The sequence below is a fragment of the Pituophis catenifer genome, unplaced genomic scaffold (assembly GCF_029215685.1).
Source record: "Pituophis catenifer annectens isolate HBS135680 unplaced genomic scaffold, rPitCat1.0.hap2 SCAF_1, whole genome shotgun sequence".
Classification (NCBI taxonomy): domain Eukaryota; kingdom Metazoa; phylum Chordata; class Lepidosauria; order Squamata; family Colubridae; genus Pituophis; species Pituophis catenifer.
This window is the reverse complement of record NW_027256881.1, coordinates 325691143-325707907: the sequence shown is the minus strand read 5'-3', so window position 1 is coordinate 325707907 and position 16765 is coordinate 325691143. Positions and strand designations below refer to the sequence as shown.

Genomic DNA, 16765 nt, shown 5'->3' with positions numbered 1-16765 from the left:
ATTGTTTAGAAAATACAGCTAAGCGAAAAAGTGTATTGTTAATTGTAAGTGACACAACTTTTTCCACCTGAACTTGACAAAAGAGTATACGGACTAGTCTTGGTTTTTTTACAGCCTTTCCCTATCTGCATCATCAAATGTGTTCCAGCAATTTCTTTTTCTGTTACATGCTCATTGCATTGCCTTTCTCTGATCCCCAGACTATACCCGAGGCAGACTTAAGTTATCCTCAGGTAATGTTTTCTTTTTGCTATTGACAGAGTTTTTGCCACTTGGCATACCTGACCAACTATCATTGGCATAATCAGGCCACCTCTGTGAGGTGGGATCTGACTAGCTCTTATTGGTGCAGGTGTGCTTTCTCTCCTCAAGAGAGTCTAACTTTTTCAAACTCAATTCTTCCTACCAGTACACCAGCCAGGATGATAAACTGATCTTTGACTCAGGCACCGGGGTCTTCAAGGGGGATTTTGTGGCTTGTAGGGGAAAGTAGAATGAATTTAGGAAGACAGTAATGTGGGAAATAAAATATTTCATTACTAAGAAAAGAGGAACAGTTATCTACAGTCAATTAACCCGCAAGCATTTTGCTCTAAGCTCTTCGAAGCAGGGTTTATAATAAAAAGCATAGGGTTGTGGAAAGCATTTCTCTACAGGTAGTCCTTGGTTAATGATCACTCTTTCAGCGACCATTCGAAGTTATGACAGTGTTGAATGAGTGGTACTTAACAAAGACCCTCAAAGTTCTGGCTGTCTCAGAATCCCTTTGGTCAATCTAAGGTCTTTGGCACACAGCATTTATGATGGTTGCAGAGTCCTGTGCACATAATCACCATTTGCTTCTCACAAGCAAAGTTAATGGAACAGCCAGCAGGTAAGGTTGCAAATTGCTTTGGTTAAGTCACTTGCTCTCTGGTGACTTTTTCCTCCAAAGAGCCTGGTTATGGTACCTGTAGTAATCTTCTGCCCACAGTGGCCACCCATGCACCTGCTGCACTCATACCTCATACCTCAGTGGCCATCTACACATTCTCATGCACCCTTAGACAGCCAGCAGCAGCCACCCCTAGCACCTCCATGTTTGTACTTCAATGTCTACCTGCACAGACTCTCCCACCCAACAGCAACCACTCCCAGCCCTACTGCACCTCAATAGCCCTTCACAAACCTGGCAACAGCCACCTCTGGCCCAGTGATGGAATTCAATTTTTTTTTACCAGCGGTTGTATGGGCATGGCTTGGTGGGCGTGTGTGGCTTGGTGGGCGTGGCAGGGGAAGGATACTGCAAAATCTCCATTCCCATCCAACTCTGGGGCTAGCCAGTAGTTCGGTTCTCCAAACTACTCAAAATTTCCGCTACCAGTTCTCCAGAACCTGTCAGAACCTGCTGAATAGCACCCCTGCTCTGGCCCCAGAGCACCCCTGGCCCCAGAGCACTCACGCCTTGCCTCAAGTGCTACCTGTGCACTCTCCACCACACAGTAGCAACCATCCTCAGTCCTGCTATACTCACACTGTGCCATGCTGGCCACTTATATACCTTTGTGTATCCTCTCTCACCTGGGAGGAGCAACCCGTGGCCCTAATGTTCCCAACATCACACTGCGCCAGCCACTTGTGCACTCTCCCTCACCTTCTGCCACTGGCAAGTCACTCTACAACACTTACTCTGCACTAGCTACTCACGCATCCTCCCCCAGGTGGCAGCAGCCCACTTACCTGCCCATCTGCTGCTTGGGAGCTGTTTGGGACTTACAATTTCCTGCCAGCATCCCTTTTGGTTTTTTTGGAAGACAGCAGGAAGTTGTGAGTAGATGCTTGCTTAATGACCCATGATCTTTGTTTAACAAGGGCAGCAGGGAGTGCCAGGACTGCCATCAGTAAGTGATGCAGCACATGATGTCATGTTTTACAACCACACTGTAAATGGAAACTCTGGCCCCAATTGTCATCATAATCCAAGGACTACCTGTACAGTGTTTTGCAAGACTCAAGTGGCTATGGCAGAAATGCCTGGATCTCCAGGCATGTGAAGAAAGTGACGCAAAGGGCTCTGCAGGCTCATTCATGACAGATGGGAACTGCTGAAGCCGCATATGAGCTTTGCAAAACATGGAGTGGCTTTAATGATTCAAAGAGGGCTCTTTGTTTTAATGTTTTGCATGGGCCTAATAAAAAGTTAAGGAATAGAAAAGAAATAGTGAGGATAAAGATTTGGGGGCTAAATCATCGATCTCCATTGTGCCATTAACACTTGAGTTCAGTTATAAATGGCATAAAAAGAAATACATCTTGTATTTCTCAAAAGTTAGGTCTCAAAAGTTAAAATTTGGTGCGATTCAAGGTGTTGGTTACCACCTTTAAAGCGCTCCATGGCATAGGACCCGGATACCTCCGAGACCGTCTTCTGCCACCAATAGCCTCCCACCGACCAGTTCGTTCCCACAGAGAGGGTCTCCTCAGGGTGCCGTCAGCCAAGTTATGTCGGCTGGCGACGCCCAGGGGGAGGGCCTTCTCTGTGGGAGCCCCAGCCCTGTGGAATGAACTGCCCCCGGAAATTCGTAAGATATCTGACCTCCGGGTGTTTCGCTGCGCATTGAAGACCCTGTTGTTCCGCCAGGCCGGACTATCAATACAATAGTTTTAAATTGGGGTATTTAAATTTATTGGGGTTTTAAATTTGAGCCATTTATTTAATTATTTTAAATTTTATATCATTGTTTTGTTTGTGTTTTTAAATAGGCTGTACACTGCCCTGAGTCCTTCGGGAGAAGGGCGGTATAGAAATAAAATTATTATTATTATTATTATTATTATTAAAAGACAAAAATGCTGCATTCAAAATACATTAACTCAGTGACTAGAATATTTCAGAAGAAGTATTCCCATCCACCTCTCTAAGACAAACTTATTATAATACGGTAGAGCAGTAAACCTGCAAATATGAGAGATAATTTTAGTTTAGTTTTATTGTAATTTGAGAATGTAAGGTCGTTCAGAATACTTACCAAAGGAGCTATTGAGATCAATGTCTATGAATACACTGACTTCTGATGATGCAGACACTGGAGGAGTGGATGGTATGTTTGGTGAGGTTGGTGCCGATGCTGCAGACTCCTGTTCAGTTTCAGTGATTCTGCTAAAACTAATCTTATACGGCTCCTTTTCAAGAGGAGTTGGATGGCCTCTCAAAGTGCCAGATGTGGAGCTGTGCCTGCCAGCATTTGGCCTTATTCCAGGAGATTTTAGAGAGTAGCTAGTTTTTCTAGGCTAAAAGAGAGAGAAAAGAATCCCACAGTTTTATCCCCTTTTGTTTCTTTGAGCTATTTTGCTTTATGTTTAAAAATACAAGGAAATAAATCAGTGCAAAAAAGACTAATCATGCTAAACTAAGAAAATTGCTTTTTTTCCTTCCTAAGCTATCTTTTGCTTTTAAGAATGAAATGTTAATTCCAACAATACCTCTCTTCAAACTACATTTGATGGCACGCCTTTGATATCTCCTCCAATAGAGAAGGAAGCAAAATTTTCATTTTGCTTTGAAATACAGTTCTCCATTGGAAACAAAACAAAACATCTTTTGAGGGCTTAGATTAATGTAAGCAATAATTATGCTTACATTAATTATGTGGAATAATTCAGAACAGTCCACAGTAAAATACCATTTAACACTACAAAGTAATTTTGTGGTGGTAATACTCAGCCACTGATATTATTATACTTTTTCCTAGAAATCTTGCCAGGTTTGACAAAAGAGAAGTATCTCTGCAAATGGCACACATCTCTCAGCACACCCCACCCCATTATTTTTTCTACAAATTAAATATATACACTATCAAATGGAGTCCTATACAGGTAGTCTTCACTTATCAACCAGTTGTTCAGTGACCGTTTGAAGTTATGATGGTGCTAAAAAAGATTTATGACGTTCTCAAAGTTCCAGCCTTCACAATACCGCCACAGTCACGTGATTGCAATGTGGACACTTGGTAACCAGCTCACACTGATGTTGCAGTTTTATTATTTGCAACCTTCCCACAAGCAAAGTCAATAGGAAAGTTAGCAGGGAGAATCGCAAGTCACTCCAGTAAATTGCTTACCTGGCAGCAGGCAACACCCAACCTTGCCATACTAGTGGGCCATTTGTGCACTCTCTCCTGCCTGGCATTACCGGTAGTTATTCTTGGCCTGATGTGCTCACAATGTGCCTCATGGGCCATTCCCCACCAGGTAGTAGCCATCCCTGCCCTGTTGCACTTTTTTTTTTTTTAAATTTGATTTATATGCCGCCCTTCTCCGGAGACTCAGAGTGGCTTACAATATGCTCAGCAATAGCCTTCATCCTTTTGTATATTTATACAAAGTCAGCTTATTGCCCCCACAACTGGGTCCTCAATTTACCTACCTTAGAAAGGATGGAAGGCTGAGTCAACCTTGAGCCTTGGCGAGATTCGAACCTGCAGTAATTGCAGGCAGCTGGTCTTAATAACCAGCTTAATAACAGGGTGCCTTAGACCACTGTACTACCAAGGCTCTTGTACTTGTACAACATTTTGCCTCTTGCCATCCTGCTTGCGAGCTACCTAGGATTCAGTGTCATTGATCAGAGGTGGGTTGCTACTGGTTCGTCCTGGATTGGGCGAACCGGTAGCAGAAGTGGCAGGAGGCTCTGCCCACCCGCCCGGATGCTTCTGCGCATGTGCAGAAGTGTCGCACCCACGAGTGAGCTAGTAGCAACGGGTTTTGAAACTCGTCCTTGATCATTGCTTAACGATGGCAATGGAGAGTTCTGGGACTGCTGTTGCTAAACGATGCAGTCAGATGAACTTGTGCATCATATCTGCATCACTTAGTAGCAGATATTCCAGTCTTAACTACTGTCATTAACTGAGAACTGTCAGTACATCGGTACATTATTAGAATACTTACATATCTAGAGGGCTGCTTGCAATTTCGAGGCTCAATCTCCTGAGATTTGTTGAATAAATAGTCTGTGAATTCTTTTTCTGGGTAATTTCCCATGGGGTTCAAATTTTCAAAGAATCTCTGAAAAAACAAAAAGGTATCATAACAAAAAGTTCCAGTAAGGGTCAGCATATGCCAACCTCTCTACCCCACCCCCATCCCAGCAAGATTCTAGAAATCACATTTGTTCCTAGGCTCTCTAAACTGTATCATATTTTATTTCCTCACATAACCTTAGCAATGTTGGAATTATTTATGGATGGGACTGCATGTGTACACAGTGTATGTGAAATGGACAAATAGCTCTACAGGAAGTCCTCAACTTACAATCACAATTGGGATCGGAATTTTGGTCACTAAGTAATGCATTCATTAAGCAAATATTACATGACAAAACCCAATTTTATGATCATTTTTACTGCGAATCACTTAAGAGTCATAAGGTCATTAAGCAAACCCAATTCTCCAATTGACTTTGTTAAAAACCAGCTGGGAAAGTAGCAAATCACAATCATGTGACTGCAGGGTTATGCAACCAGTCAGAAAGTCAAGCAGGATGCCAAATGCCTGAACTGGGGTAGTGCAACAGTCGTGAGAACAGGTTTCAATCACTTTTTCTGAAGCCATCATAAGTTTGAATTGCTGTTAAACAAATGGTCGTAAGTCAAGGACTACCTATATTTCTATACATTTTAAACTGAAAGCAAACATGAAATATGAAAGCTAGTTCAATTTAATGGTAGCTGCAGGGTACTCCCATCTAATTTTACAAGCTGTTATTTTCATAAAGAAAATCTAAGAACTTAGGACACTTTGTGAGTTACTGCTAAATCTAATTCTCACCATTGTAGAAAACACTAATATTCAATTACATAATTGGAAGGGACTTTAGAAAGCTCTACAACTCTCCACTTAAACTCTCTGAAAAATTACTCTCCAACTTCCTTTGAGACCTCTAGCAAAGACAACCCACTTATTTATATGGCAGCTTGTTCCACTGGCTGGTAGCTCTTACCATCAGGAAATTTCTTCTGAAATCTAGCCTGACTCTACTTCCCCATATTTTTAACACATTGGTTTTAGTACTGCCTTTTAAATATTAGAAAATATGTTTACTCCCACTTCAATGTGACAACCCTTCAGATATTTTGAAGGGGCTATCATATCTCTGCAGAGTTTATTTTCTGAGGACTAAACGTATTCAGATAATTTAACAGTTCCTCATAAGGGTTTCCTGGTAGCCCGCCTCTGTATTTGCTGCTATTTGTTGCAGCCTGTTATGAAACATGGTGTTCAGAATGTAGGAGAGCAGTGTGGAAAATTTTCGGTGATCTGCCTACTTTGTCTGCGTTAATGCAACCTAGGATAGCATCTGCCTTTTTTGCAGCTGCATTACACTCATGGCTTAGTTATCAGCAAAATACCCAAACAAAATTTGTCATCTTATTAAATCTAGAGGGAACTCTCTCTGCAGTGCTGTCCAATTACCCGGATGTCTGGTTCGATGCGTAAACAGTAAGGTTGGTTCTGATACTGTTGGATTTCTCCTGTGATTTCAGCCACCTTCCTCCTTTTACTAAAGTTTATCAGTCCTTTCCCTTGTCTTTTTAGGAAGTCAGGATTCCCTTCTTCTGTCTTTAGAATATTTGTTAAGTATATCCCTAAATAGAGAGAAAGGGCAAAAGGCTATTAGCTTCTTCACATCCATGCCTTCTGTTTTGTTTATGACAATAAGAGAGATGCTTTCTTTAGAAAAATTAGCCTTAAATGGTAACCATACATTAAGTATTGCATTACCTTTTTGAACTTTAGAACATCTAACAGAAGAAGTTGACATTTCAGATTATGAGAACTCAACAAGGAAATTTTAGGGAAGTATTTTTTTTTTATTTGCTGCATCCAAGTAATAACTCAACCTATTTTCATGGGTTGTTGCACTGTGTAATAAATTATCAAAACCAATCATAAATAAGAAGTAAGATTCCTCTTAAGTCACATGCAACCCCTATCAAGTAAGAATGTAAAAAAACACGTTATAAACATAATTTATAGCACATTTTACAGTGAGACATACAATTGTACCCATGCCTGTTCACTAGAAAAAGACATCAAGATTCCCCTTTTCCCCTGCAGACCCTACACACTTCCCCCAAGCCTGAGAGAACTTTTGATACATTTCTGAATGGTGAGAGGGAAGTGAAAGTTTTGCTGTCCAACTCTGAATAGCAGCAAATGAAAAAAAACTACTACCTTCTGTTGGATCAACTATAACTTAAGAATGACTCAATTTCCTGACAAAATTAACTCAGTGAAACCTCAGAGAAGCCACATCACTAAACCATTTTGGACCATTAAGTAATAAGCTTGCTAACTTCTAGTATGCCTTCCAGTAATATGTTATGTCCTTAGATCCCCTCTCCCAAAGTGGGCTGAAATATGCAAAAAATAGATAGCATTTGATGGTATACCAAATAAATTTAGTTAGCATGTTACTTCTTTGGAATCATACTCTGAGGGCATTTCAGCAATCATCTCAAATCTAAATACATTTTAGTTTTCATACAAAAATTAATCAAGGAGAGAAAAATATTCAGCAGAAAGGGATGCTCTCAAAAGATACTGCAAAATACCCTAAAAAGAATGTCACAATTTCCTTAACCATTTATGAATTAATAGGAATATAAGAAACAGCCATTTTTTCCGTCTCTGTTGTATAACTTACCAAAGAAAGGCACACATGGTGGATTGATTGATTTGAGTTTAGCAAGATATTTTTTAAAGTGATCTTGACTTAATTCTACTGCTTCATCTAAAATTTTCTTTTTTCTTTCTTGCAGTGCCTGATATTGGATAGAAAAAAAATCCACATTTTGATATTGTAGGATATATCTGTGCAATATTCAGTGCTGACCAATCTATACAACAACTTCATAACATCTCTCTGTTCTATATCATTTCTCAGTATTACTTGTCTTTGCTGTCCAAATGCCCTACACATAATCATCTTGGTTGCTATATAATCTCTTTTTTGTTATTAAAATACATGTTTTAAGGACAGAAATAAATGGCTGTAGTAAAATAAAATAGTAAAATGTACATTTTTTCTTTAAGTATAATCCAAAATAATTCAATAATTGGTAAACATATGATCTTTGAGCTAGGATTTACTTTACATTATCACAGATTGGAAACCTTATTTAACCCCCCCCCAAAAAATCTCATCATTAATTTATTATACTATGTTGTGATGTGACGTGATATGATCTATATGTTGAGGTCCTGTACAAAAGGCAGGATGCAAAGTTGACAAACAAAGAAAGTGTTATTTTACCCAGTGTCTTGTGTATAGCTTGGTGGGTTTTTTTTTTCTATTTTCTTATTCCTTTCCCTCCTTCTCAGAATTTCCCTTTCCTTACAGAGGAGAGATCGCTTGGATAAGCTGTCTCTTCCTAAACTGCTTTTCTTTGTGTGCAGACAAAGATGCTACTTGCAAGTTACCTCAGCTCTGCAACCTTGATTAGTTAATTAGCACCCAGACCCAGCTTGCACTGCTATCTGAAATGGGCATGAGCCTAATCAATTTGATCCCGAAGGCTTCCTTTTGTATCCTTAAGTGGTCCTTCAAAGCCTGCTGACACCAATACACATACTTTCAAAGTGTATTCCCCACTGTGTACTTGCTTACTGTCTTGTAATCTCTTCTTTTCCAATGAGTGTAAACACAGACATTGATTTTTACTTGCTAATTATCCCAGAACTAAGGTGACGATTCCAAAGGGTGGGGTGGGGAGAAGAAGGACTGTAAGATTCGCCCCTTTTCCCCAGCTTCCTTGTGAGAAATTAACCTTCCCTGCAGTTAGGGTTCATCTAGCTGACTGAGGTCATAACCTACTGACACTGTAAATATTTATGGGCTATTTCTCAATAAAACTTTTCTAAGCTTTATTAAAGACCTGGTGTCTTTCTTGGTCTTCTCCTGCTTTGATATCCATCCTGCAAATTCTAAATTAAGTGTAGACGCACAGATTATCAGAAACACTTAGTTTGGGAAATAATTCTCACCATGTTATTCACATTTATACTGAACTACAACTGCCATTAGTATAAAACTGTAGTTTAAAATCATTGGTCACACTCTGATTATTGGTCAGTCACCAAGACTTACTTCAAAGGTGTGGTCTAGTCTGTACACAGAGACAGAATTCATTGCACTGACTATTTCAAGAACTCCATTGAAATTATTTAAGTCCTGGAAAACCTGCAAAATTTCTATAATCCTGCTTAACACAGCCACTCGCTCTTCAAAGTTTTCCATTTCTACTATACACCTAATTTAGAAAAAGGAGAAAAAAAAAACAGTACAGAGGCTTGTTGGATAATATTTTAAAACTATTGTCATATTCTCATTTTGCCCCTCCCCCAACATTAATTCAGATGTACTGTATGAATAATACCATCATATATTCATTTATTAAGTACCTATTTCTGAAAGGTTTTCTTTTCGTTTAGCTTTCTTCAAACTTTCCACTACAAATCTGCCCCATCCTTAGCAGCTACAACAGGCACAAGAAAATGCAGTCAACTAATAGCTATTGTGTGGCCCTAAGACTCCAATGGACTGGGTGATACAACAAAGTTGTTCCTTCCTTTTTTGCATGTTTACAGTTGGTGAATTTAATGAGAATTCCCTTTCAACCACTGACAAACATAGTTCCTCCTCTATGTCACACCATTCTGTCCAAATTTTGGCTCTTGAGCTGATAAAAACTCCATATCTTGATATAAGTGACTTTACTCACTTTTCAAACCAAAGTGTAAGATTTGTTGTATGCCGAATCATTTTCAGTAGGTTTGGGGAATTAATTTCTTTATCTTCTTTTGTCCACACACTCCCAACGAGTTCTGAAGGCTGGACAGCCCTAATACAGAAACAAAACAAAACGACAGTGTGTATAGGAAGGTGCAGATGTGCACAGTAGGAAGAGTATAATATACAGAAAATTCAGAAGGTGCTCCAGGCATTTCATTAAGTGAAACTACAGTGTAATAACCTGTGTAGATACTATGGGCTCTTCCCTTTTTACTTGTTAAGCACCATGATGGCATACAACTATCATTCCAAGTGATCATTTTTTTTAATGATAGTAAATGTAGCTACCCTATTTGTTTGACTTTTGCATCACTCAAAGAAGAAAATAGTAAACATGAGTTGGATCCCCAGCTTGAACATAAATTATTTTTACTTTCTTCTAGAAATAGCAACATATTGTTCAAGTGCTCAGTTATAAATATATTTAGCACTGTATTGTACTTTAGGTGAATTAAAGCATGTTAAATATATTGTCTCAGTACTTAGTACTCTTACTTCAGAAAGTTACATCAGTATCTTTCTTCACATTTCTTTGAAGGAAATGAATTGCAGATACAACTTCTGAGTTAGTGACCTACTGGATCTATTTCACGTATAAACTGTCTTAAGATGAATCAAAACATTGCTCTTTTTGGTCCAGGATTGTCAGACTTAGCCTTCTCCAATCTTATTCTCAAGATGTGTTGGACTGAAACTCCTATCAGTCCAATAACATGAGTCCAATAACATGAGTCCAATAACATGAACAATGAAGCCCAATTACATGAGTCAGTGAAAGGGATAATGGGAGCTGTACTCAGGACACCCTTTATGAGGGTATTCCAATGGACAGAACTAAGACTTCAGACAGAATTCCTTTTCAAAGCTTCTATCTAAAATCCTTTTAACAGGTATTAATGATAAAACTTGCAAACACAAAATCTATGCTCTACTATCAAAAACTCTGCTTTATTCTGTTTACTTCAGGATTTACTATTATTGCTAACATACTTCAACCAGTATGTTACATTAGCTTATTACTGAAGGAGTATTTAATAGTACTATAAATATCAAACCAGACAGCACTGGTATTGCAATCATGATATTGCTCTATACTGCACTATAGCATACTGTACTTTTCAAATTGACTTTACACAATGAATTTGATTAACAAAGGAAGGAACTTTTGCTATTTGACTTATGCAATGGAAGGAGTTGTCAACCCAACAAAGGAGTGGTCTACCTGTAGAGATCAGATTCCAGGAGAGTTAGCTGCCGAGCAATCTCTATGGGATGCAATGTCATGAGGTCAAATGTCTCAAACTGACGGCTGATATGCCACTCAATTGGAGGGGGAGGGCTCTCAAATGTTATATTATGGCTTATGCCATTTGCATGAGCTTGTTTTTTCCTCCTGATAATCTTTGCAATGGATTCCACCCACTTCTTCATGGATTTGCCTGGAAAACACATCAGACATTGCTGGTAGATTATGTAAAGGCTTTCAATATCAGAGATACACAGCACAAATTCATTGCTATTTCATACAGCAAATGTGAAACAGAACAAACTTCCATTACAGGTGGTCCTCCACTTACAACAGTTCATTTAGAGATTGTTCGAAGTTACAACGGCCCTGAAAAAACTAACTTATGACAATTTTTCACACTTGTGACTATTGCAGCATCCCCATGGTCACATTATCAAAATTCAGATGCTTGGCAACTGAACCGATTCATATTTATAATGCTTGCAGTGTTCTGGGGTCACGTGATCACCTTTTGTGACTTTCTGAGAAGCAAAATCAATGGGGAAGCAAGATTCACTTAACAACTGTGTTACTAATTTAACAACTGCAATGATTCACTTAACAACTTTGGCAAGAAAGGTAGTAAAATGGGACAAAACTCAACAAATGTCTTGCTTAGCAACATAAATTTTGGGTTTAATTAACTCGAGGACTACCTGTATTAATAATTAACATCAATTTGGAGAAAATATTTTATAAATCAAATCTGAGATAATAAATTGTTTAGCAAATACACAGTATACACTTCTTAAAATGTATTCTGCACTGAAAATGCAACGGAGACATGTGAGATAAATTATTAGGTTCTTCCCATTTTTAAGTAATGATAATTAGTAATGATAATTCCCTGTAGCAGAATACATATGATTTTTACAATCAGGCCAATAGCATTTAATTGCAAAAGTAAGGAAAACCTTCAGGGCTGGTCTTTTAATTTAGCATTATAGTGGGCAATGAGATATGCAGTCTAATACCCAAACACATCAGAAGAAATCACTACCACTGAATTTAAATTTGCACTAAAAATACCCAGCATTCTGCCAGTTGCAGGCTATTGAAAGAAATATCCTATGCCTTATAAAACCTACATTTTGCACATTTCATTCTGCTTTTTGTCTGCCTTCTCAACCATCACCAAGGACTATAATTTGGAATAGCAGGCATTTAATCCCCAAATTCTTTAGCAGATGAATTTCTGAGTTAAGTAAAGATACCAGGAACATTCTAAACTCAAAGCACATAATTTCTTATTTTATAAAATATCCCTCCCATGGAAATCTTGTTCAACAACAAAATTTTGTCCAGAAATATGATGATAGAATTATGACAAAAAATTAAAGAAAAGAAGAATTCTAATCCCAAACTGCATTTAACGGCCCTAGACATACCAGAAATTATAACAAATACTGGAACTATATAGTACTACCTGACTACAGTTGTTCTCCAAATTAAACGTAATGGTATCTTTATTCTGATGGAAACAACCTTAAATTTAAGGCTCTAAGCAAAGCTCATTTAAACAATCTTTCAGCAGACATTCACATATCAGAACGCTTTACTACAGTATTAGATATTCTATATAAAATGGCATGTGGGATTTTACATTTATTTATCTATATGGAAGCATGAATGCTTTAGGCACGGCTCTTCTCATTTCACGTAATAATGAACACAGGTTTCCTAAAAATGCATGAAATTAGGATAAGAAATGTTATTCTTACTCTAATTTTTAATGGAAGAAGCAAGACACAAAATCAGAAGCATTCAGAACAGTTATGTAATGTAATGCTTATTTTTTGTAAACAGAAAAAGGAAATTGACATAATAACATTGTCTCATAATAACTGGAACTATCATTGTCTTCTGATGCATGAATAAGTGCAGATCAAAAGAACACTCAGGATTTGTAAAAAGCTAAAGACTGGGATTTAGGAAATAACTATGAAATAATGTTGAGTGCTCACATTTAAAGAAAATTATCAACTAAAATTGTATACCTCTTACAGTGGAAATAAATGTCTCCAGTCTATCAAGTAACTCTTGGTCTCTCTCAAAGTCATAAAAATGATGTTCTACCCAGTGCCGAAACACATTCAATACCCTTAAGGAAAAAAAAGAGAGAAAAGAGATGATTATTTTTTTTTTTACTATTTTTAATTTTCTCAAAGTGAAGCTGAGATTTGCTAACTGATGGTAAAACAGATATACTTAAGTGAGAAACAGTCTCAATTGAAAAAAAAAAGGACAGGGCTTACTATGATAACAAATCATAGTTTTGTTGGAATTGTTGGAACTATAAAAATGCAACACTTCAAATTTCCCAGAATAATCTATTCTGAGACATGCTTAGGCACAGAGATAATTTACTACCACCACATCTTTAACAAAATAAATGAAAATAATACCACTGCGGTATACTGTTTGTGGTATAGTTCTTTTCTCCCTCATTATGTCTTCATAAATGTTCTAGTATCATGCAATGGCAGGTATTTATTTTTGAAATTTATATAGCTGCCCTTCTCTCAAAATAGGTGACTCTTTTTAGATATTTCATCTTTAAATATTTTACACCTTTGTAAACTGGTTCTGTGCCTAAGGCAGGACTAGAATTCGCAGTCTCACAGTTTAAAGCCTGGTGTCTTAACCACAACACCAAATTGGCTATCATATATAATCTGAATTGTTTAAATTGTATTCGCAAGCTTTATCTCTTTTTATTTTAATTTCAATCTTACCAATAAAAATTATATTTAAAAAAAAACAGAATATAAACTCTAGGTAAGTGTTTTCATATAAAGAATTTCTTTTCAAGAACTTTATGTTTCTCATGTGAAGTGATCACTCAGTGTTCCCCCACTTGATAATGCAGTTAAAAACATGAAGGAGATAAAAGCTCAAACCTGAGTTGTACAGGCTGAACATATTCCTTGCGAAATCGTTTAAGGTCTGCACTGATTGGTTGTTCTCCTTTCTCTATTGCCAGCCTATCAGCTTCGGTTGGTTCAGGTTCAGGGATTTCAAATCTAATAAAGACAAAGAAGTTGGAACATAGTCACAGCAGATCCAGAATACAAAGAAAAGAGAAAGATTTGGAAACACATTCGTGATAATAACTAGAACAAGGAATAAGAAGAAGAATTTCTTCATTTATTTTTGTTATATTTATTCAATAAGACTCTCAGTGGTTTATAGTGTTCTAATCAATATAACAAAACAGATATATAAAATACAGCTAGTAGATCTGTAACTCCCTGGCATCCAGCATTTGATATCAAGATCTTAATCATCAGGCTTAAAAATTCAGAATGCTTTTAAAAAGTTTGATATTAACTCTTTTAAAATATTGCATTCTTTACATTGTTTCGGATCTATGTATTCATTAATCCAATTCATTTTAATATTTCTGTATCAGCAACAAGTCTCAAATAAAGTATTTCTATCTCTTTTCAAAGAGTTCAAATTATTTTCAATAATTTTGATTTGGGTCCCACTTTGTACATCAGCAACAGGATTCAGCTCTAAGACTCATAGTGGACATGCCATTTTCTTACTGATTTTTCTATTGTAATGGAAGCCTAATCAGCCGTGTAATATACAAATGGAATGCAGCTGCCAATTACAGAAGAGTAATTTCTTTGTCATTGGACTGAGCTTGAATGTTGGCAATTCCATCATTTTTCTCAGAAAACAGTTTTGTCATAAAACATAACAATTACTAAAATTTAGATTATTTCAGTTTCTTTTGACCTGTTTTTCTAGTCTTTTCTTCATAGTCAGAAGTTTGCAAATCAAACAAATGATCTAAAGGATTCTAAGAAAGTCAAGATTTAGGTTACAGGTCAGTATTTGAACCTTCATTTTTCCAATGGATTGTATGCAATACTGTAATTCTGAATTTGTACTGTTTCTGAAAATCCATTTTCATCCTTTTATCCTAGTATCAAATTCCAAACTTGTATTCTGCTTGGGTAAAACACTATGAAAACTGTTGTCACATTTTTACAACTTATGCTATGTGCTGCGTGTAATATTTGCTCCAGTTGTTCCACCAGGACTTAAATAATTACTAGTAGTAAACCATCAATTATCCAAGCATTAATGCAATGAATGAAAGGAAAGAAATCTTTATCCAGCAGACTTTCTTCATGATCTCTTTTTAACTAAATGCAAACTGTTTCAGCTTTATATTGCCAAACCACATAAACCTTTCTAAAAGCTTTATATAATTAAGTATGTAGTGAATTCTGGAAAATAGATAGAAAATGCCATTAAAATAGATTGCTCAAAAATAAAAGTGCCAACATTTAAATTATTACAATAGCTTACCAATATGATGATTTTATTATTGTTACTATGAGATCAAAATTCACCACAAAGGAATTGGGAATTTTTTTTTATTTACCTTTCTATCAACAAACTTAGGAGCTCTTGCGGCTTACAAAAGGAGCGATATGTGGTAAGGAAAGTACGTACAAAATTAGGATCTAGAAAGGCAAGCACAATTCCAAATTAAGTATTTCATAGGTCATATCTTCCATAAGTCAATAATGTGAAAACATTATATTGGAAATCCAGATACCTGCATACATGTGATAAGTTAGTCTTTCAATGAGTTTCACCACAGTTCCACCTTTGATGATCGGAATCCCATTCCTGCTCTGAAGATTGTCCTCAAAAACCATGTTCTCCTCAGAGTCTTCCACTGCAAAACGATAGATGCTTGGACTGGGGAGTCGCAGGGGCTGCTCATTCTCTTCTTGCAATAGTACAGCATCCAACATTCGGTCCAGGGTGCTGCGATACTGGAGGGAAATCAGGGCTGCCATCCAGTTGTTCTTCTCTTCAGCAGACTTGGCAGCAAAGATAAAGCTGTTCTCATCCTTAGGCACCAGCTCAAAGGCATTTTTGTATTCACAAGTGTCATCTTTATCAACTATGTGGACTTTCCTCATAATAATCTTTTCTTTGAGTCGGTATTCTGCGTTGCTATAACCTGGAAGTCGTGACTGCCCATGGTTGGCTTTGCAGCCGATCATTAAACCATCAAAGAGAAATACATGTCGTTCATGCTTGGCTCCTACTCTTGCCAGTGTGCCTTCCATTATAAATTCATTACAGCACTGACCAATATCTTTGCCTTCCCAACCATCAATGTTTTTCTGGATCTCATTCATTTTTTTTATGGCTAGATGCTTGCTTCTTATTTGGCGGTTGTAGAACCAAGACACAGGCTCCCTAAAAGCATAGTTTATCAGATTAAACTTGGCAGTTACCAACTGTAATCTGTGCAAAGCAGATATGCTTACTTTTAAAACAAAATGTGTAAAAAGGCCTTAACAAAAGGAAAAGAAAGTGTCAGGGTGCTGACTCACAGCATTAATTCCTGTGACATTATCTGCCTTTATCTTCAAATGTCAACATATTTGCTAATGTTCCTAAAGATTTTAAACCGCAGCTAGAACAATGCCATGACTAATTTTCTTACCCAGGCCGACGTCTAGGTGAATGTTTGTTATAAATGCGTTCCATACTACATTGGAGATTCAGGAGAGCTGTGATGGCTTGTTTTAAACATTCACAGTCTTCTTCGTCTTCACTGCATTCTTGAAGTTGCTGAAAAGAACAAATATTTCAATTTTATG

At 37.3% G+C, this 16765-nt stretch overlaps 1 protein-coding gene across 1 annotated transcript in view; it reads right to left on the bottom strand.

The window, feature by feature from the left end:
- Nucleotides 1-16765, bottom strand: part of SOS2 (SOS Ras/Rho guanine nucleotide exchange factor 2) — a 45487-nt gene that overhangs the window by 5681 nt on the left and 23041 nt on the right. Inside the window, exons 9-20 of the mRNA XM_070943088.1 lie at nt 16609-16736; nt 15703-16358; nt 15526-15607; nt 14024-14146; nt 13121-13224; nt 11058-11274; nt 9765-9884; nt 9131-9293; nt 7688-7805; nt 6454-6626; nt 4930-5046; nt 3009-3270 (exon numbers count right to left, since the gene is read on the bottom strand). Of these exons, the coding sequence (XP_070799189.1) occupies nt 3009-3270; nt 4930-5046; nt 6454-6626; nt 7688-7805; nt 9131-9293; nt 9765-9884; nt 11058-11274; nt 13121-13224; nt 14024-14146; nt 15526-15607; nt 15703-16358; nt 16609-16736 (2263 nt within the window). The remainder of the gene's footprint in view (nt 1-3008; nt 3271-4929; nt 5047-6453; nt 6627-7687; nt 7806-9130; nt 9294-9764; nt 9885-11057; nt 11275-13120; nt 13225-14023; nt 14147-15525; nt 15608-15702; nt 16359-16608; nt 16737-16765) is intronic.